This window comes from Nothobranchius furzeri, chromosome 7 (genome assembly GCF_043380555.1).
Source record: "Nothobranchius furzeri strain GRZ-AD chromosome 7, NfurGRZ-RIMD1, whole genome shotgun sequence".
Lineage (NCBI taxonomy): Eukaryota > Metazoa > Chordata > Actinopteri > Cyprinodontiformes > Nothobranchiidae > Nothobranchius > Nothobranchius furzeri.
In genome coordinates, this window is record NC_091747.1 from 38,295,992 (window position 1) to 38,319,749 (window position 23,758).

Here is a 23,758-nt window from a genome sequence, read left to right on the forward strand (position 1 = left end):
ACTTTCAGAGTCGCTCTTTTGCTGCTCCTCAGGAGTCAAAGTCAATGGGGAATGTTGCAGGCACTCAGTGCTAAGGGCAGTGGAGACACTGCTCAGCAGCATCAGAAACAAAATTACAGCATAAAACTGCACGATTCTCCAAGTCTGTAACACAAATATGAATGCTCTCATTAAAGCTCAACCTGGTGTCGAGACACATGATGGGACCTGAATTCAGCCGCACCTGCTTACCATTACAAAAGGGCTTGTCACAAACTCTGGACTTCCTGTGGTCTTTGTTTTTGTTTCCATTATTGGAGGGCCATTTTCCTAATTTAATAGCTTAGGAACAATTGTATGTAATCACTAACAGCAGACAACAATATTTACCCTGGCATGAATCCGAGAGGCTTAAATTCACCGGGGCCATGAACAAGATAAATGCACTTTGTGGGAGTAAAAATCTGAGCACCAGTGAGCAACGCAGCAGTACAGTGTGTAGTTCAGTTTAAGTATTTACTCAGAAAACAAACGGGAAAATAAAAGAGGGAAAAAGGTGAGCGTGTGGAGAGAAAGTCCAGCAACAAATCAACTAATTTGTTGAATATGTATTTTTTAGTCATTTATCATACCGAACGGTAAAAGGGTCATGTAACCAAAACATGATTACTAAAACTCGTTTTCTACAAATCAGACTTCAGAGAGTCTGTATACTGTTACTAAGATGTTATTTTAGTTTGAATAATGCTGCTATTATTGCATTATCATGTTGTTAAAAACTTGCTCATGGATGAAACTGTTTCACTTGTATTTATATACCCCAGAATTGCTTTGTTATATAGCAGGTGAGACCCCTAACCCAGTCAGCAGACATGAAGCAAGAACATAGATTTCTTGGTTTAAAGGAGAAATCAACCAGGAAATTCAACATGAGCGAAAAAAGAAACGTTTGGCCAAAAAGTAGAAAATGCAAACGAAACGAAAAATGCATCTCAAAAGTTGGCATGTCAACAACTCCAGCTTTCTTAAAAGAGAAGGAAATAGATTATTTACAGGGAACATAAGAGGGGAATTAACTGCTCGTTTAAGAGAAGCATTTGACTAAACCAGTCACATTTACTTACTATTGAGCTAGCATCACCTGGCTGCAACTGTTACACTCAAAGTTGTGAGAAACGGGGTCATGCAGAGCAATAACAAACAAACTGCAAAAAAAACTGCATTTTATTGTTACAAGAGACAAAAGCGGCTGCACATTGGTGCAGTGGTTAGCGACGTTGCAAGGAGGTCCTGGGTTCATAGCCTGGCCTGGGGTCTTTCTGCAAGGAGTTTGCATGCTCTCCCGATGCACGCGTGGTTTCACTTCGGCTTCTTCCCACAGTCCACAAACATGACTGTCAGGCTGATTGGTCTCTCTAAATTATCCTTGGGTGTGAGTGTCTGCTTGGTTGTTTGTCCTGTGTGTCTGTGCTGCCATGTGTCAGACCGGCAACCTGCCCAGGGTGTACCCTGCCCGAAGAGTGCTGAAGATAGGCACCAGCCCCTCATGACCCTGCTTGGATAAGCGGGTACAGAAATTGAATGAATAGAATAGACAATAGCTACAGTAAGTTCCCAACAAGTGCAGCTGCACATCTATTTTCGGATACAATTTGACTTGAAACCGAGCTTTCACTGAGGACAGATTCATGTCACAAGATGTAAGCTCTAGGGAGATGGCCCACTGCGGCCCAGGGGTCTCATTCATCAAACATTGCACAGGATCCTTACTAAAACCGTACTTAAGCTCAGCAAAAAAAGTACTTACGCCAAGTAGGTTTGTGATCTATCAAACATGGAGTACGCACAGCTGCACGCAATCTCCGCTTCATAAATCAGAAACTATCTAGAAAGGTTCTCAGCTGCTTTTTAGTCACATACCGCCCTCACCACGCCCACTTACTGCCATAAATAGTATATGCAAAGTGGATCTCATGCATATACATAAGCCGGCTTGTTGCAGCGCTCCGCCAATGACATGGGGACCGTAGATCAAGGCAGATCAAGGAAGTGCAATTTCACAGAAGCAGAAATTCATGTACTTGTGGGTGAGGCAGAAAAATGAAAGGAAGTGCTTTTGCAAAACAAGAGAAAATCCACGGAGTGGCACAGCGTTGCTGAAGCCGTCAATGTTGTGAATTCTTCAGAGAGATCTGTGGCGGATATAAAAAAAAGGTCCAATCGAGATTCAATCCCCAGGTGAAAGTCACGCGCGCTAACCAGTCACCTAAACGGAGATCTCCTTGTACAAGTAGGCAGGGCGCATGATCAATCGGGTCACAGTGACAGGACACTCACTGTCACAGACGCATGACACTCTGTCTCAATCTGTCCCCCTGCTGATATTCTGCATTCTGTATTCTGCGTTTCAGGCTGTGTGTATGTGTGTGTGTGTGTGTGTGTGTGTGTGTGTGTGCGCACGCACGTGTGTGTGTGAGTGTGCATGTGTGTGTGTGCATGCGCGTGTGTGTGCATGTGGGGGGTCTTGTTCTGTGTGAAAACGAAGCAGTACAAGTGATAATGCTGCAGGATTTCATAATTGTATCCTTCTCAGCAGCAGCACGGCAGGTGCTCTCCATGTCCAACATGTGCATAAGCCAGGTCCTTGGTCAACTTAAAGTTGCGCACATTTTTCCGCTGTTTTCTGTCATAAATCCCAAAGTTTCCGTGGAAAGTTGCTTACGCAGTTTTCCGACCCCATTTTGTGCGTAGGCAAGCTTGATGAATGAGGCCCCTGATCCTCTGAGGAACACCTAATTATATCAATGAACTGAAGAATGAAGGCTAAAGGAGGTCCAGCCTGATTCTAGAAAACTGTACAAAAAGTGGGGTGATGGTGATGGACAAGTTAAGTGTCTGCCCTTTTAACCGGTGGGTTGCAGGTTCGTACCCCACTCAGTTTGCTGCAACCATTGTGTCCTTGGGCAAGAAACTTCTAACTCCTTGCCTGCTGATGGTGGTTAGAGGGACCAGTAGCACCGATGTACAGGGGGCTCGCCTCCATCAGTGTGCCCCAGGACAGCTGTGGCAATGCAGTTCATCTCTGTGGGAGTATGAAGGTGTGCACACATGGGTGAATGACACCTTTGAGGTTTTTAGGACTCTAGAAGATGCTATATAAATACAGACCAATTACCATCAACCAAAGTGGCCAGTGAGTGCATGCTTTAACTTGCTGAGAGCTGAAACAAAATGCAAAAGCTCTTAAAAACTCAGTTCATTTATTTAAACTTGAGCACGCTGAATGGAGTTACTGTTCTCACAAGCCCAGTTCCATAATCTAAAATCACCTTTTATTTAGTTCTGACCAAAATAGTTCTGAAAACACTGGGAACCTTTCATGCTTTTTCCAGACACATTGCCTTGTAGAAAAATAAATAGAACAAAACTGAAAAAAAAATTTGATTGGATTGTGAGACATCATTAGTCACAAAACTTTGAGAAAAGGGAAGGTCATAAGGACATGCTTTAATCATGATAAATGCTTCACAACAATATATGCATTTGTTTGGTAACTTGCCTTTTACTGTGACCTTTGTTCTTTGTTCTGTGACATTCTAATTAAAGGTGATGGCCCATGAGACACACTGACCCAAAGCAGACCCTCTACCCAAACACCCATTCAACCAGGAAAGATTTCTTTTTACCTTGCTGATATTTTCAACCACCCATGCAGTCTTCATCCGAGCTAGCTGCTAATGGCGGCATCACTTTCTTCTTTGTTTATTTGCATGCAGCAGAGGATGGCGTTGCCCTCTGCTGCACGCGCTCTCCTCACCGATGACACAGTCCCATGTGTGATCTAATGTGTAGACCCCATCGTCTCTGTTCATGGTTGTGTGTCCATGTCTCCTTATTTCTATGGCTTCCTTAATCCATCTTTTATAATTCTGTTTTCCGGTGGCTATGAATCTTGTGTTGTTCTAGTCCATTATATGGTTTTCTCTTGTGCAGTGATCTGTTACGGCTGATTTCTTTATTGTACTTTCTGCTCTTGTGTGCCATTGTTTGTTTCCTTCTCGCTCTCTTTTCTATGTTCTAATGTTCGTGTGTTGAGTTGGCGTCCGGTTTCTCTTATGTATGTTTTATTGCAGAGTTTGCATGGGATTTCATAAATGACTTATGTCCTGCTAATATCTTGTCCTTTAGGTGTACTAGTTTTTTTCTAACTTATGTGTCGTTTTGTTGGTCTGTTTGTGTTTTGTTTTTTCATTGTTGCTATAATTTTTCTGTAATGCCTTTGATGTATGGTAGGGTTATCACTAGTTTCGGTTCTGGGCTTTCTGGTTCTTTGTTTTGGTTGTTGTTTTCTTTCTGTTGTTGTTTGTTGGTTTGCTTTTTTACTTTGTTTATTGCCCATGTCGGGTATCCGCAGGTTTTTGAAGCATTTTGTAAATGTTGGCCCACTTGTCTAGTCTCGTTATTCTGTTATTAAGTCTGATGAGTGCCGGAGTGGTCAAAACTGTCAGTTAGGTAAAACAACCTTTCCTGTGTTAAAAAAAAGAACCTAGACTTGAAACAGGAAATGAAAGGATCCATTCAACCACAACAGTTAAGGTCCTGCTGAAAAACAAAAACAAATAGTTAGGTTGGTGGTGCCATGTGGCAGTAATGTGATACGTTGAATGAGAACACCTAACAGAATTATAGTGAGCACTTGAAACCCAATTAAGTCAATGTGATTATTGCAGTCATCAACTTGAATGTTGGAATAGTAAATGTAATTAAATCTGATCTTTATAGGAAACGTGTTTACATCATAGGCCTGAAAACAGTGGGAAGAAAATATAACAAATTTTAGGGTACTCATCATCATTGTAGACTTTTGGGAAAGGACACAAAAATACAAAACTATGTATATATATATATATATATATATATATATATATATATATATATATATATATATATATATATATATATGTATATATATATATATATATATATAATTATTATAATCAATATTGTTTGAACACTCTAAAGCATTCAAACTATAGTGATCCTGTTTCCCTTTATAGTTAGTTATTACTTTATTATTATTCTGCTTACGTACGTTTTTTGGCATTTAACTGCTTCCACAATTCTTCAACTATTTACACAATCAGATGAAGCAAGATCTCCCAGAAAGGTCTCAAGATGACCAGCTTGGGTGGTCTTGGGAAGATTATCTGTTCATGGAATCTGTTCAAAATTCTGTCAAACTTGTTGATGGACATTACAGCATTGGGTTCCCTTTGAGAAAGAGCGACTTGAGAATGCCAAATAACAAGAAAGTTGCTGAGCAACGTGCTTTGAATCTCTAGGAAAGGCTAATGAAGAATCATTGCTACGGGCTGATTATACAGCTTTCATGAGTAAGATTCTTGCCCAGAAGTACGCTGAAGAGGTACCAGTTGAAGATCCAAATCAAAGTGATGGCAAAGTCTGGTACATACCAAATCATGCTGTCCATCATGCACAAAAACACACCATAAGAGTCGTATTTGACTGTGGAGCATCATTTCAAGGAACGTCTTTGAATGCTCAGCTGCTGCAGGGGCCAGACCTTGCAAGCTCATTGGTTGGTGTGTTAACCAGATTTAGACAGGAACCTGTTGTGCTTATGGCCGATATTAAAGTGATGTACCATCAGGTCAAAGTGCCAAAAACAGATTGTGATCTGTTGAGGATTTTGTGGTGGCCAAATGGAGATTTTGCCACGTTGAAGGTAAGAAGGAGGTTAGGACCCAATATGCAGAAAACCCCAGATGACATGAGGCAGGAGCGGTTTAAAAGTAAATCCTTTTTATTAGGATGAGGCACAAAAAATCCAAAAAGGGCAGGAAGCCAAAAACCAAAGTCCTGAACAACAGGAGAACAAAAGCTCACATAGAGCACAAAACCTAGAGACGAGGCACACAACAACGCTGACACAAACAATGGACCGACAACAGACAGAGTTAAACAGACAGGGTTAAATACACTGGGGCATGATGGGAGGCAGATAGGCTGCAGGAGTGTGGGGAGAGGATCCAAGTGAAAGCAATTAACTAATCGGAGGAAACTAACATGACCTAAGAGTAAAAAACCTAAAGACAAGATGAGCACGCAAAATAAACTAATATTCTAGGGGGAAGGGAAACTACAAATCCTGTGGAAAAAACATACTAAAGATACTAATAAAATGAGAAGCTGAACCTATAAAAAACTGCAGAAGGGTGACTGGGGAAGGCTGAAGGAACACAGGACCTGGGAGGGATGATCTAGAGGGCTGCAAAACAGGAGACACATGAGGAACACAAAGAGACACATAAAAGAAACGCAGACAAGGACACATGAAGGGGCTAGGAGACACAAAAGGATAACCTAGAGAGGGATGGAGAACACAAGGAGACACGTGAGGGGAGACGCAGACGCAGACAGTGAGAGATTTTCATCAGGAGTTGATGGAATATAGAATGACAGCACATTTGTTTGGAGCCACGTCATCCCCAAGTTGTGCATGTTTTGCCTTGAGAAAATGTGCAGAAGACAACAGAACACAGTTTAGTTCAAAGACAGTTGATATGGTTCTCAACAACTTTTATGTTGACAACTGTTTGGTATCTGCTGCAACAGAAAATGAGGCAATACAACTCTGTGTAGAACTTACTGTTTTGTGTGCAGCAGGAGGTTTTCAGCTTACCAAGTGGTGCAGCAACAAGCGAGAGGTGCTTTCTGCTATTCCTCAAGGAGAAAGGGCAGCAGAGGTGAAGGGTCTTGATTTGGACAGTGACACATTGCTTTTAGAAAGAGTTTTAGGTGTGCAGTGGTGTGTCCAGTCAGATGCTTTCAAGTTTAGAATCATGATTAAAGATAGATCCCTCACAAGGAGAGGTATTCCATCCATCATTAGCTCTATCTATGACCCTTTAGGATTTTTGGCGCCAGTTGTGTTACCTGCTAAAATTCTACTTCAAGATCTATGCAAAAGACAGGTTGGTTGGGATGACGTTTTCCCAGCTGATGCTGTAAAGAGATGGCCAACATGGTTGGAAGGGTTGCATCAGTTGGAAAAGTTTCATGTTGAAAGATGCTTTAAAACTTACAACTTTGCAGAAGCTGAGGTTGCTCAGCTACATCATTTCACAGATGCTAGTGAGACTGGTTATGGTGTTGTTACCTACCTTTTACTTCACAATAAATCTGGAGAGGTCCATTGTGCATTTTTAATAGGAAAGGCTCGAGTGGCGCCATTGAAAGCTATTACCATACCATTTATGGAATTGACAGCAGCTGTGGTCGCAAGTAGAATGGATAAAATGTGGAAAAGGGAGACACATGGAGCTGCTGGACTCAATATTCTGGACTGATAGTGCATCTGTTTTGAGGTACATTCGGAATGAAACCTCAAGGTTTAAAATCTTTGTGGCTAATCGTGTGACAGAGATACTTAAAGTATCGAACGTGTCTCAGTGGAGATATGTAAAGACCACTAACAATCCTGCAAATTTGGCTTCAAGGGGAGTCAGTGTTCGAACCTTTTTGAGAAACAGTCAATGGATTTCTGGGTCTACGTTTCTCAAACAGCATGAGAATGAATGGTCTGAAGAGCCTAATCAATCTACAACTGTTTCCGAAGATCCTGAGATTAAGGCATGTTTGTCTGTGAATGTGGTTCTGATGTATTCATGAGGTTCATAGAACATTTCTCATCTTGGTTTAAGCTGAAAAGGATGGTTGGGTGGTTACTAAGGATTAAAAACTTGTTGTTGGATCTTAGTCAAAGCAAAAAACTGTTGCAGAAGCATTCTCAATGTGCTAATTTGAAGTCTCAGCCACAGGAGAAGTTAGCCAAGGTAATTGAGACTTCAAAGGCTCAAGTGAAAAAAGGTCCTCTTTCTGTGGAAGAGCTTGAAAACGTAGAAATTGCTATCATCTCATTTTGCCAATGGAAATGTTTTCCTGAAGAGATGAGAATTTTGCAGAAAAGTGACAGAAGGGAGATAGTCACATTGTTAACCTTAATCCTCTCCTGGAAGGGGGGTTATGAGAGTGGGAGGCAGGCTTACTAGAGCATTGATGCCAGATAAAGCAAAACAACCACTCATATTGCCTAAACACTGTCAAGTCTCTGATCTGGTTCTTCGATCTTTGCATGAGGTTACAGGACATGGAGGCCGTACCTATATGTTTTCCAGATTGAAACAGAGACATTGGATTCCAAGTGTCAGTGTAGTCATCAGGAAGGTTTTGTCTAAATGTGTTGTTTGTCGCAGGCTGCACGCTGCACCCGGTCAACAACAAATGGCTGATCTTCCACAGGACAGAGTTGTCCCTGATAGTTTTGGGCCCTTTGAGGTAAAGCGAGGAAGGAGCTCAGTAAAATTTATGGAGTTATTTTTACAGATGTGGTCAAGTCTTGGAAATGCGTTCTGATAATGGCACTAATTTTGTTGGTGCTGAGCGCCAATTAAGAGAGTCAATCAGAAAATGGAGCCAAGATCAGATTAATGATGGCTTGCTTAACAAGGGAATCAAATAGGTCTTTAATCCCCTACAGGATTCCACTGTGGTGGAGTCTGGGAGAGGTTGATAAGATCAGTATGCAAGGTGTTAAATTCAACTCTTAGGACACAAAAGCTCGATGAAGAAGGGCTTCACACAGTTTTCTGTGAGGCAGGGGCTATTATTAATAGCCGTCCTTTAACAAAGGCATCATCTGACCCAAATGATTTGGAGCCATTAACTCCGAAATATATTTTACTGTTGAAGACTAATCCGTTGTTTCCACCAGGAATTTTCCAGGCTGACGATGTTTATGCACGGTGGCGGTGGAAACAGCTCCAGTACATGGCGGATCTCTTCTGGAAACGCTGGACCAAGGAGTACCTACCTCAGCTTCAAGAGCAGCAGAAGTGGCAGCGTATCAAACGGAACTTCCTTCCTGGGGATGTCATGGTGGTCGTGGATGTCGCAGCTCCTCGCAACTCATGGCCAGTGGGAAGAGTTGTGGAAGTGGTTCCTGATGCGAAAGGACTGGTGTGACGGATTTGGATCAAACCCAAAACCAGTTTCCTGGACAGACCTATCACCAAAGTTTGTCTTCTCCAAGAAGCTAATGGACTTTGACATTCTTTGTGATGGATTATTGGCTCTACAGTTAGTTAACATTTTTCTACAGATTTCGATCTGTTGGCTTATCGTTAGTGAAGATGTTACTAGTATGTTCTAGATTTTCTCCTACATGTTAGTATTGTAGTAATTATGTCGTAGAACAATTAGGGGCTGGAATGTAGGAGCCAGAATTAGGAAGCTTTATTTTAATCATTTTAGTAACTGTGTTTCACCTGGGAGGTGGACGTGCCGCTCTGTGCGTCCTGGGGCATTATCTGCACCTGCCACAGGTGTGATGAGAGACAGACAACAGTAGGAAGGATGATGGCGGGGTGAGCATGGGTGACACATTTTGTTGACCGCTTATTTTATCCTATGAATATGTATTTCGATCCATAAGTGCAATAAGTGTTAATTGTATAATGGAGATAATAAATAAGACAAGATTGCAGTGATACATGGAGCACGTCATTCATCTTCTACCCATTGCTGAGCCTGCTGCGGCACTTAAGAAATAGGTCAGGAAGAGGTTGCCGCAATAAGTAAAACATGTTTTCTCAGTGAAGGGCCTCTTCTCTGGTCACAAAATCTGGGCAGTTTATCTTAAAATGCAAGGGGTTTTATGTAGCATTGAGAGATGTTTGTTCTCCTTCTGGCACAGAGTGAAGCCAGAAAAATGAGCTATCTGGCTCAAGAGGCCACCTGACTGCCAAAGCCCTGGCAGACCAGAGCTTGGCTTCTTCTCCTCTGCCCTATGACCATTAACTCCCATCGAAAACAATAAACTCTGAGGTGTAGGTCACACATTGGCTACCACCTTCTTAAAAAAAGAGAGCATTTCTGTTTCCCTTTCCTCTCTCTCTTCCTCCTTCTTTCTGTGACACTTTGGCCTATTGATTTGGATGGAGGAGTGATCATTATCTGATCGGTTTCCAGACCCATACATAGATTGAAGCCGGTAATCCTCTTAAGTACACGCTGATGGAAACCAAGGCTTTACTCACACCAGTGGAGTTTGCCATTTTTAACAGCATTCTACTGTGTTTCAGGCCGGATTTCCTCATCAATGAAACTGACCTGAACATTTAGATGACGGGCCTGATGACACTGTCTCACTTGACTCTGATTAGTTGAACATGAGAAGACAACGAACAATCAGTAATGCCCATAGACTATAAAAAATTGTGTCACTAACATCTTTATGATTATACATTGATGAAAGTGAAACTTTTACCTCAGTGCTATTAACTTAAGACAAAACAATTTCTGCTGAAAGCTTGTTTTAACCCAGATGGTCTCATGGTAAATGCAGTGGAACACAGAATAAGGTAAAGGTCCAGGGCAAAGTCATTTTTAACTCGTTTCTCTAAGGGGTAAAATCAACTCTTGCAAGTAGACATGACATCAAGTAAGACCACATCAGCTCATCCATCGTACACGTCTGCTCAAATGTTGTGAGGCTGGTTTTGGTAACTATGACCAGTTTGGTTTACTTATAAACATTTTTTGTTGTTTTATTGTTTACTGATTGCTATACACTGCCATATTCTTATAGTTTTGCAGGGTTTAGAAAATATTCTGTTGACTTTTTTTGTTGAGAACATGTATGATGTCCATTTTCGGATACCCTTAGGTCACAGGACATCGTTGGGCATCAAAGCAAACGGCCTTACCAACAATTCACAGGATATGCGTGTGCGTTACAGCAGTGAAGGTTTTTTTTCTGAGAATATAGAATGTCCTAAAATGGACATCATATACTCAAGGGTTTTAGACCTGACAAGATCAATAGCCAAAAAAGCACTTTTTTTTTTACTTCTGCTTGAGTCCATACTCAGAAAACACAGAACTCTTGAACATAACTATTTTACACATGCAGCCTTGTTCCACCCAGCCAGATAGAAAGCATGGCTGGTAACTGCTTCCAATAACTGCACAGCTCATTGATGCTAATGTAGTTAGCTTCAGGGCAACTCGTTTGCACTTATTACATGGTTTTTCTCCTAATGGCGCAGATTTTAATTATTTTCTCACAACGACTCACTTAAAGAGTTCAGCTCTCACTAAACACGGTTTAGGAAAAGGAAATCAAACTTGTTCATGTACTTAGCAAACATCCTAAAACTATCACACTGTGCTCCAAATTACTGAGGTACTTTTGTTAATTACCCACCTAAATCTATGTGTAGATTTTATTAGCAGTCTGACTTGGTCGGAGGTGGAGATCAACATTTCTTTGTTGTCTGTCCCACTGATTCCAAATATTAAATCATTACAAACACATAAAGGTAACCATATGAATCCACTTGTGTGCTTTCCACCTCCAGTACCATATCTAAATGTTACTCATGTGCCATTCCTCAGTGTGCAGACGTGTTCAGACTGTTTTGTTGCACAGGCCTTCATTTTCACCCCAGCATGTGGGGCCCACACCTAGTGACACATTTCAGTTATAGAAAAACCACAAACCAAGCTGGCTGTGATGCTAACAACCTTTCAAAAAATAAATAAATAATAAAAACTGGTACAATGTGTGTAAACAGAATTTGTCACAGTTTTATATTTTTATCCCTTTTTATGTTTGTGAGCCAGATTTGCTGCCTCAGTTTTCCACCTTTAAAGGACAGGATAAAGTGAAAGTACCAAAACAAAAAGCAAAAACAAGAAAAAAGACTCATCTATTTTCAGTCAAACAGGGCACACTGAATGTTTTGGCTAGGTGTAAAAACACAATTTTCATTGTGAGCATTAGTGAAACTGACAACAGCTCAGCCTTCTGAAAAAGAGACAAATGGATAATCAACCTACTGAAAACCAAAAATAGAAAAACATCCCTACAATCAACACCAATTTAAGAGTCAATCATCTGTATAACCCTCTCCTTCACTGTTGCTATGGTAATTATATTTCCTATATTTCAGTCAAATCTACAAAAACTCCATCATTCTGTTTCACAACAAGCACAGGGAACTGTCAGTGACTGGAGGAAATGTTTGTGAGATGTTCCAGTGACCCATCAGCAATAGATGGTATTAAACGTGTCATCACTGGGCATTGCAACCTGTGGAAAATGAAAACTACAGCCAATAAAATGAAGTCCTGCAGCAGAAAATACAAATTGTTTTGAATCTCTAAAGGATGAAATCCCATTTCTTCTCAATAAGAACACTTGCTGTGTTTCATTGGGAATTCTAACAAAGCTTGCACATTTCTATATATGAAGCTGTGCACATGCATTGTGAGTGTGGCTATGGTGCAAACTCCACACGTCTAACCTTCATGATTCAGTAATTTAGCAGGTTTAGATACACTCCACGTCAAGCTGTCAGTCAAGCCTTAGCGACTGCATTTCCTGACCTTGCTGAGCCCATCTCAACATCTGTCCTCTAACCACAGCTGTCACGTATCACACACCAGCCAATACGTCTGAGTCCATTAGGAACAAAAGATGGAGCAGCTTCTCTGTTTGGCCTTAAGACATTTATTACCACTTTGTGTCAAAGTGGAAAAAAGGTTTTAGATGTTTTCACGATGTTGAGTATTTTCATTTTATTACATATAAAATAGAAAACTCCAGAAAACCGATTTACGTTGTAAAAGTTACCCTCAGGTGTTTGTTTTATGAATGTGTAATTACTCCTTTAGTTGTTATTCTGATCTGATATTCAGAAGTTGTCTAGGCCTGCTTGGGTTGCATTTTTGGGTTTTGACATTTATATAATTCTTGCTCTTCATAATAATTGTTGCTGTATTTTAGTCACCATTATTCTGTTCTACTGCCTCCTTCAGGTTTTCCCACCTTCACTCATTTGATCTCACACACCTGTTCTTCATTGGCTCACGGCCTCACCTGTTTCAGCTTCCAGAATTTGCTCACAATCCAACAGACGTCAGTCATTCAGTTGAATTCACTTCTCTGCAACCCAAACTTCCCATTTTGAGTTTTGATGGAAGAATAAGTATTTTAAAGTGGAAATGAATAAAAACATCACTAACTTATGAAGATCAGGGAAGGCGTTTTGAAAGGGTTTAGGATATTATCACTCTAACCCTAACCCTGACCCTAACCCACAAAACCTAGATGTGCCGGTGTAACACTTGCAAGTGAAGGGCTGAATACAGGTAGTGAACACAAATCTTGCATTTAATCGTATCTTACTTAAATTGCTTTCCTTTTTCTACTGTTTGGGAACATTTCTTGTAGATCACTTGCATTAAAATAAAACCAAGAAAATAACAGAGGATGGAGTTGTTGTGATGGTTTCTAATAGATATGTTTACATTGTCTGATTAAATAAATAATGACTCTTAGCCAAAGCGAAGTCTGTGTGATATGTAGCACAACTCTATTAGATCCCTGCATCAGTCTCTAGGAGCCTTTTCAATATCTGAGTTAGGGTTTGTAAATCCGCTTCAGTCTGAAAAAGGAAAGTCTCCAAGGCAACAAAGTCATTTGCTAAAATCACCTAATTAAAAAAAGTAAGACAATTTGCCTTTTTAAAATGCATTCAGTTAATTTCTCTTTTAATATTGTAGAAAAAATATTTTCAACAAAATATATTATCATAATTGAATGTGTTGTATTACAAACGCAAGTTTTTTATATTTTATGTATCACTCTGTTAACTGTCTGACAGGGGGTATGAAAATGACTAACAAGGTGAAAAACAAAGTTGAATTGAAAGTATTAGTTTTTTGTTTTACTGCCACATGTGTACTTCACAGTTCTGCATTCCTGACATTGTGTAAAAGAGCTGTCATTTTAATACAAAAACGTTTGTATACATACTGTACTGTTTTATTTATTTATTTATTTTTTGGTGGGGTGGAATGAGCATGCCTGCTGAGATCTGCATGATCTGTTGTGGGAAAGTGTAAATAAATATTTTCTAATAAATTAGTAAAAATTAAAAAAAAGACTCTGACACTTTGTTCGGAGAATTTTCTGCTGCTTTCGGTCACTAGATCATCTCTGAAGATGAAAGTGAATACAGCCTTTTCAGTGGCTGGCCCAAAGTTTTGGAAGGTGCTTCATCTGTCCATAAGGTCTTCTACTTCTGTGGCAGTTTTAAAAACAAGGCTAAAGACCTACTTTTATGATTTGAAGTTTTTGTCTCATTGTTAGTTCTTTTATATAAATTATGCTACTGTTTTCATTCTGTCTGTGTTTTTTTTTTTCCCGTTTTGATTGATTTTATTTTCTTCATGAAGCACCTTGGTGCCATGTTCCATGTCTGTAAGGTGCTATACAAATAAAGGATACGTTGAGTTGTTTTATTAACATGTTTCTTATCCATTTGCTTCTTTTCAAAATGATAGTTTATGGGCAGATAAATAAAATAAAAAATATATAATAAAAAATAATAAATCTTTAAAATGTTTGTAATTTTGAGTCATATTCAAAATAATATAAAAATACTCACTAAGAGTGTTTAAATAAAATGTGTCAAAATGCTAATATGTTATCATATTTCATCATATTTCCAGTGAAAAACTAAGGTTTTTCAGAAACTTGAATTAAAAAACTGTTCACATTATGAATGTATTTAAAAGATCCTCACCGATCATAATTCTAATAATTTACTGCAATTTGTGGTTTTGGCGACTGAGCTGTTTTCAGATGAGCTAACAACAAATCACCACTAGGGGACGCCAACTTACCATTCTTATGCATCACACAACTTAAACCCGATGGACCAGAAGCAGAAAAATTGTTCCAAAATCGTGTTTAATATTCACCAATACAAGCTAATTCAGAAAGAAAGAAACAAAGCTAATTTCATGAAGTCAAAAGCATTTACTCTGTCTTACCTTTGCTGGTTTACTGTTGTAATAATCCGTGTTATAGAAAAAAAAACTAAATAAAACTTTTATTTATTTATTTTTTTACCAGCTGGAGAGTGTTTACAAGTCTCTGATGCCACATTATATCATTTTCTGATTCTTCATAATGACATAATAACAAAACTCCCCAGGGTGTACTCAGCTGCTCTAAAACAAACAAAGAACGGTGAAACCTTTGCCCCCAAGTACTCTCCTAATCTTTGTATTGGAGGGGGCATCCAGCGTGACACCGGTTAGCATATCTATGGTAAAGATTGCTGCACCCGAAACGAACAGGAAATGTGTTACGAGATGATTCAGTCATGATAAAAGTGTGAAAAAATGTTTAAATAACACTTCAATGCAGATTCAACTCAGCACTTATAGTCTGTATGATGTATAGATACTTTATTTTCACCTTCATATTTTTTTGCTGTATATTTTGTGATTCCTGTCTTCTTCTTCTTCTTCTTCTTCTTCTTCTTCTTCTTCTTCTTCTTCTTCTTCTTCTTCTTCTTCTTCTTCTTCTTCTTCTTCTTCGTCCTGTAAGATTGGCGGGGTAGTGCCCTTGTACACCTATTGATGAGCCGCCACTAGTTGGTGATCTTCTCATCTTCTAATTTAGGTTTCAGGAGAAGGAGTAAATCCATGATGTGATGAACTTACAACAGCTATACTTATGACTCATGTCCTGCATTTCACCTGCATGAGAAAGTGTTGATTTGCAGTCGTAAGTATAAATCCGTCACTAAATCCAAAATTGAAATGGCAGAAGGATGTCAGTTTAGATGATGACGACCTGTCAGCGAAAGCTGGCGGGGGTTAATAAGGGCATAACTCAGAGACAGCCTGAAGACACTGAAGTCAAATATCTAACATTTTTGTGTTGTGAGACAAGATACGTCAAAGATCTGAGACTCTGCTGAGCCTCAGCTTCGGTAGCTTACTGCAACAGCCAGCCCGCCCACATCCCCAAAACTTTTCCACTTGGCTTATTTGACTTCTTCCCTGCAGGAAAAGATGAGTGCAGTGTGCCCTTGCAGCTTCAACAGAATAAAAAAATCTAAATTTATCTATTTCCTTTTGTGCATTTTGCAGGTAATGATAAGAGCACAGTTCTGAAACGAGCGTTCGTCGGCAGCCAGGGGATAAAGCTAGGGTGGCAAAACAAACATGATGTTGGATTTGACAACAAAAGGAGAGACAATGTAAAAGATTTAAAAAGAGGGAGTAAAGGGACACACCTTGGTTAGCTGGAGTCCTAGTGAACCGTCTGATGACAACTCTCTTTAGGGGGATTAGGAGAAGATCTTATAACAAATAGATGGAGGGCGCAAACCTGCCCTTTCACATTGCTCAATCTTGATTTAGATTGTTCACGAAATTCAGAAATAATTCTTATTGGTTGAAACACACAAGTAACAAAATTGTTTGCATTGTATAAAACATTGAAAGACTGGACATTAAATCATGTTTAAAAGCTGCTCATAAAAAGATGAGGATACATTCTGCTGCACTATGTCATGATGCAATCACATCCAGCGTCCGTGCGTGCATATGTGAAAGTCTGTCAGTGCCGAGATGACAGCAGTGACTAGTCAAGGATTGAATTGCCAATTCCAATACACCTAAAGAGCCCAGATCTCAGCCCACTGATTTAATTCAGGTAGAATTGGAATTGACCCAAATGAAACCAGCGGAGTGGAGTGAAGGTGGGGAGGATTGGGGCTGACGTTAATCCCTCAGAGTTTTGAACAGTGAAACCGCGCTCCTTGGAATGTGATGAAGGGGGGATTGGGCTTTGAAAATGGTGCTGGTGGAGACTTTAAAGGGAGGAGGGCTGGTATCACTGTCAGATTACAGACAATTTATTCATGAGGTTAGCGGGTCAACCACATCTCCATCAATCCAAATGGTTACCCAAACAAAAACATCATTTTCAGACTACTTTTTGTTGAGTTGTGAAAAACAGAATCAAGATACACAAAAAAAAATAAATTGTTACACATCTATATAAATATATGCAACTCACCATTGCGGACAATTGCATTAGGCTGTGTTGGAGAGAGGTTGTCAGAGCTGTCAGTTGTTTCATAGAAGGACTGAGAGATCCGACGTTCATGAGGGTTAGCAGGAAGCTCCAAAGGTGGCGGGCTGACAGGGACCTCCTAAATGAGGACAGACAGATGTCGAGATCAGACACGCTTCTTTATAATATAACAGAAAATAATGCTTCAACGTCAGAGCTAATATCAACATTACACCTTTCTATAAAAGCCTTGAAGGTTTGGTTAGCAAATGGACTTTTCTTGTTTTCCTTCAAGATGTTTCGCCTCTCATCCCAGGGATGCTCCGATCGGGATTGGGAAGAAAACATCATATTCGACCATTTAAAACCACAAATATGACATTTTAAATTCATCCTGAGACAGAGATTTTCAATGAATAACAATGACTTAGTTGTAATTTCAACAAGTTCCTCTACGTCAGTATTATTTGTATCTGTACGAAAACAACACAGTAACATCACATAATTTACAGCAGGCAGGGATTCAGACACCAAAGTGCAACTGTTAGCAAACAGGCTAACACAAAGCTAACGTGTCTCCTCAGCAGAGATAAAATGTCTGCAGCTTGTTGGCATTTTAAGCTGGACATTAAAGGCAGAGCAAAAGCCACTTGGTGCATACTGGGCACACATGCTGGACAAGCCACAGCGCCACGCTGCCTTCATGACTACTTTAACATTTGGCTTTTACCTTTGGGCTTCAACTAAGTTAATCACCGGTCTTCATTAATTCCCAGTTTGCCACTAACAGTCCCAGTTCACCAGCCTCGCCTGCCAGACTTGTCCTCTGTCTACACAGAGGACAAGTCTGGTTACTCAGACAGAGAGGCATATGAGGGGCGGGACTAGCCAGCTCAAAAATGACCAATCAGAAAAAAGGCGGAAATTCCAACTGTACCGTTTCTTTAGCTGTAGTCAAAAATGGTGACTGGCGACAGCGCACACATCTTTCTTTAGAATAAAGGCTTTTAGTGCCCCTTCTTTTTGTGGTTTTAAAGACATATCCAAGTCAGTTGGAACAGAGGAAAGAGCCACAGCGAACTCCACGTCAGACTCCATGTTTATGAGAAACTCAGCATAGCGGTGTGTGACGTACGCTGCTCAGTGCTGATTGGCTGGGTTAGAATTCGCAGAGGGTGGGGTTATTTGAATGGGAGAGTTTCCAGACCAATTGCTTCCCATAAGGAAGCATGGGTCTGGCTGGCCAGGCTACCAGTTCAAAGCGAACTCAGACAAAAGCACGAAGACAGTCAACAGAGAAAGTTATGCTAATGAATAAAGAGAAATTGCCAACAAACTACAAAATGTTGTGTCCTGTAGCACCAGAGTCGTGCAATAGCTACAGCTGTTATGCAGGGAAAAGGTAGCCTGCGTGCCTGCTCCGTCACAAGAACATGCATATTGCTGCATAATGAGGGAGGAAACATCTTGAAATAAGAGCAACACTGCTACTTTTAAATATATTCATAATATAAACTTGTTTTTTAATCAGTGCACTTCCCAAACAAGTGAAAGTGAAACTTAAAGGACAACTTGGATGTATTTTCTTCTTATTTTAATGCTTTTCTGAAAAGTATCGGATCGGGACTCTGCATCAGCAGACACCCAAAATCAAATGACTTGGAATCAGATTGGGAGCAAAAAAAAAATGGGATTGGACCTTCTGAAACTTAGGTTGGGAAAGGAGGCTTTATTTTACTTTCGGACACCAATAAAAAGGTAGAGCGTAATCCCATTTTGTGAGATTAGAGCAATGTGGGACACCTGGTCACCCTGACACTCCCATTTTGTGTCCTCAGTACCATTTAACTCTGTTTTTACTAATATATTCATTAGAGAAACAGAAAATTTGATTTGACTATGGTGCTAACACAAATATGCTTCAGTTAGGATTTGTTTAAAAAATGTACAAAAAAAAATATTTCTAAAACACAAAAAGACTGTGAAGGATGTGAAACGATATAAACTATACATATCAGGAGAGCAGGGGTCGTGTCATCGATACTCCAAAAAGATGGCTCCAAGGCTTTGATATCCATTTCAGCTTTAAGCTGGTATTTTCTGGTTCAGCAGTGTGAAACGGGTCCAGCAGGAGTCCAAGCTGGTTAAAACTCCATGGATTTCCCATCAGCCAACAGACAGCTGTCGCTAACAATGAGTCGGAGTAAAGGGACCAGTGACATTTGCCATGTGGTCGATGTTCTGCACCGCTAATCTTTGAGCCCATACACTCATTGCATGTGCCAGTCCTTACAAGGTGGACATAGATACACTTATACTCCACTGCCCTCTAAGAGTTTCACTTTAACACATTTGAGCTGTAATATTATTTAATTTTACATTATTCACTGCACCTTGATGAACCTCTAAAGCACTTACCGGAGGCAGTCTGACACCGGATTATTTTAATAGTCCATAAAAACAGAAGTTCAAATACTGTAGATGTGGAAAGGGCAGATAAAGAAGAGGATTGGGAGCTGAGAATAAACAAAGTGTACAAAACACAAAGAGAAGGGGGGAATGGGATTGTTGGTGCTTGGGCTTCAGTGAACTGCAGTGCTGCCATGTGGCCTGTCTGCAGGAGCGCTGTGTGGTGCCATTGGGGAGTTATTCCAGAATAAAAGGTTTAATACAAATGAGGGGTTTAATGTGGCTGAAAGAACAAAACTTTTATCAGAACAGCATGTTGATAAGAGCGAGCAGGGAGAGAAGCAGTGCCTGTGCATGGCTGGGTCAACCCAATTACATTCACAGCCATGGTCACTGCCAGCCTTTTAATAAAAAGCATGTCCCTGGATAAATTAGGCCCAATAAGGTTCAAATCGTCGAAATTAAGATTTATTTCACTTGCTCTTTCCCTCTTATTCAACTGTTCTCTGCAGTTTTTAATACGTTTCGATCTTTGGCTCATTGTGAGCTGAACAGAAGTAAAAAGCTTTCTTATGCAAGGAGGAAATCATGTATAAAGTGAATCTAGTGGCAGCTGTGGCAGTGTCTCTGAAAGCTGGGGAGGGTGACTTTAAAAGATGGAATGAGTAAAACAGGGATCCTTTGTGTATTTAGTATTAATTAGGTATGCTTTTCTGCATGTTAAAGCTTTGGCACTCTCCATATTTACTGACTTGACTGTTTCCCTGATGAAGCCGGTCTACAACGTGAACTTTGACAATACCACATAAAATTTACTCAACTGACAACCTGATTTAATTTGATTAATCAGAAATCACCTGTTAATGCTACGGGTGAGTGTGTGTTAGCAGAAGGATGTGATTCTTAAAATGACAAAATGAAAGCAAAGCAAAGAGGTAACTGGTAACTGGGGCGATGGTGGCACAGGAGTTAAGTGCTCGCCCCGTAATCGGAAGGTTGCAGGTTCGAGTCCCGCTCAGTCTGTCGCTGTCGTTGTGTCCTTGGGCAAGACACTTAACCCACGTTGCCTGCTGGTGGTGGTCGGAGGGACTGGTGGCGCCAGTGCTCGGCAGCCTCGCCTCTGTCAGTGCGCCCCAGGGCAGCTGTGGCTACATTGTAGCTCATCCCCACCAGTGTGTGAATGTGTGTGTGAATGGGTGAATGACTGATTGTGTTGTAAAGCGCCTTGGGGGGTTCCAGGACTCTAGAAGGCACTATATCAAATACAGGCCTTTTACCATTTTACCATTACTTCATAATTATTGATCACATTTTATGCTAATTGATAAGTTATCAAAAAAACAACAACAAAAAACTTGGTAACGTCTCATTTTATGAGTCCAAAATGGCAAACTAAAGCATCTGACTGGTCTAAAAGTCAGATTTTAGTGTTTTCCTAATCTTTCCTGAACATGAGCTCTCCCCGTGCATTCTAACCATCTTAATCTAGTCATTTTCTGAGGATTTTCCTGCTGATTGAGGTCGAGGACAGAGCATGGTGACTCACTGAACTCAGGCCCTGTCCACACGTAGCCGGGGATCTGCCAAAACATAGATATTTTTCTAAGTTTTGGCCTGTCATCCACACGAAAACGGATCTTTTTAAAAACTCCGGCCAAAGTGAAGATCTACGTTTTCTCCGTTTTGGGTGTCTGCATGTGGACAGACAAAACTGGAGTTTTAAGGTCCGCAACGTCACTTTCCGCGACAAAAAAATGCTGACATCACGTGTGCGACCTGTGTTTACACTGGCCGACAGCATGGATGCCCTCAGAGCTGCGCTCGCTTTATCAATTGTCCAAGTGCTTTTTGCTTGTTTGTTTTGCAAGCAGAATTACTGCTCCTTGCGGAAGACCACAGACGAAGAACGAGGTTAAGAACGGGGGAAGTACTGCCACCTACAGGTCTGGCATGTCCTTAACAACGTATTTATCCAGGTACGTGTAGACAGAGTTTTTATTTAAAAATGAGGTGGTGTGGATGCAAGTGTTTGGAGGGGTGGATATTCGTTTAAAAAAAAACCGGCTACGTGTGGACTAGGCCTCAGTCAAAATCAGCTTCCACTTAGCTCCTGCGGGACTGGATGAAAACGTCCTGATGTCTAAACACTTTGTTTAGTTTATATAGGTGTTAAAACAGTGTGAAACCAAGTGAGTAAAACTGGGTTTAAATGGAATTGTTTAAGGTTGATAGTCATAAACTAAACTTCTGTTGTATGTTCATCTTGTCATTTAAAACAACAGTCAAACCAGATATTAATACCTCCCCTCCAGGTTGACCCGCGCTGGAACCTTTATTCAGTTCTCTGAACAAGGGTGCCATAATGCTGATGCACACAAAAGACATGAGGCATTTTGCTGTAAACAAAGCAGAGTGAGTCTAGACCAGTGATATTCGATATTGGTTCTTGAAGGCTACTACGTGCATGTTTTCCATGTTTTCCTGTACCAACACACCTGTTAAAATAAATTTGCATCTGACGAACTGAAGAACATGCAAAAGAGATGATCCACAATCAGCTAAAACAGGCAGGACAGTAGTCCTTCAGGACCAGGGGGGTGGGGGGGTGGGGGGGGGGGGGGGGGTTGGGAGAATGTCTGGCGTTCTGGTGCAGCAACAACAACCTGGAGCTGAACACACAGAAGACAGTGGAGAGATGGTTGTGGACTTCAGGAGAATACCTGCTCCACTACCTCCAATAATCATGACATACCCCTTCATCTCAAACGTGGACTCTTGCCACTTCATTGGGACCACCATCACCCATGAACTCAAGTGGGAGATGTCTATCAGCTCCCTCATCAGGAAGGCTAAGAAGAGGATGTTTTTCCTGCATTTACTGAGGATCCTCTGCAACCATGATAATGGTACGGTTTTATGCAGCCAACGTCCAGTCAGTCCTCGCCTCCTCCATCACTGTGTGGTAGGGTTAGGATTGCAAAGACTATGTCTTGTGCACTCAGCAGAGAAGGTGATCAGATGAAGATGATGATCTGTATACCTCCAGGGTTCTGAGACGTGCAGGTCGGGTAACAGCTTACTCCTTTCAACCTGGTCGTGGACTGTTTAATACTCTACCCTCAGGAAGGAGGTTCAGGTCCTTACAGACTAGAACCTCACACCACAAAAACAGCTTCGTCCTCTCCTGAACAACCAATAACCATTTCAACCACATAGATCCGCACTAGTCCCCTAAGTCCCTGCTTATGATGGATTGTTTATCTTGCTATGTTTCCCATGTTGATTCTGTCTGAAGGATGTATAGATTACCTGACTTGTATGTATGTTTGTACCTTGCTACTGAAACAAATTGCTAGTAGATGAGCCTCTATCTTATATGGCAATAAAGCTGCTTCTGAAAAAGCGCACGTGTGTGTGTGTGTGTGTGTGTGTGTGTGTGTGTGTGTGTGTGTGTGTGTGTGTGTGTGATTCTTGGTCATATTTGTGGTACGTTTAGGCTCATGATGACTCATAATTTTAAGAACATTTATGTACGCCAAACACTGGCTGCGCATTGATAATCCCACAGGAAGTATACATAACAGTAACAGAAGCTTAACGACTAACACAATTTCCTCTTCTAAATAAATACACATTGAAGGTAAAATTTAAGATGACAGCATGGCCATTAGCTCATCCGTCTGGTCAGAGCTAATCTTGTTTCTTACAAACTGAGATCATTCAATTGATCTACAGCAGGTAATCTACTGTATTGTTTATAACCTTTCTACAGAACCCAACATCAGAAAATCTGAACTATTCCTTTAAGCTGTCAACTATTGCTAATACAGTCTTGTCCATTGTCATTTCCGAAGCATCTCTCCTGGTCTTAGACAGCTGCTGTAACCCTAATCCAGCCCATCTCCTCTATAATGCTGTAATTACAATCTCTAAGCTACTGCATTCTGCTCAAAGCACAACTCACCTCTTCTCTTTTAGCTAGATAGCACATTTTCATTAGCCCCTCACGTCCACACAGAGCCTCACCTAAAGCTGGTGCTTCCAACAGCGGGATCCGTTGTTTTTTTATGAGTTCAGAGGAAGAATTCACTTCCACCAAAACATGACACGAGATGAAAAATCAACACAGCAGTAGGATAAGTCAGAATAAAAAAGTGGCCGTTGTCCTCTCTTTTAGGACGATTGTGTTTCAGAGTTAAAACAATAAGGATGAGAGTACATCATAGAGCCGTTCTTCATGTGAATGTTTATTTTTGAATTTTCTAGGGGTGGGTTAATCAGAGGCTTTGTAATCCATTAATATTGATTAATCACATTTGAATTATTCAAGACCTGCAACCAAGCATTGTTTTAATTAAAAATTATGTCAGTGGGGCACAGATGACATACCCACACTTTAATAAG

The 23,758-nt window shown here is 40.6% G+C and overlaps 1 protein-coding gene across 3 annotated transcripts in view; it reads right to left on the reverse strand.

Annotated features, from left to right (window-relative positions):
- LOC107382653 (partitioning defective 3 homolog) overlaps positions 1-23,758 on the reverse strand; it is a 517,719-nt gene that overhangs the window by 191,573 nt on the left and 302,388 nt on the right. For all 3 annotated transcript variants that reach the window (XM_054751349.2, XM_054751350.2, XM_070553054.1), the window contains one exon: positions 16,949-17,084. In XM_054751349.2, the coding sequence (XP_054607324.2) occupies positions 16,949-17,084 (136 nt within the window). The remainder of the gene's footprint in view (positions 1-16,948; positions 17,085-23,758) is intronic.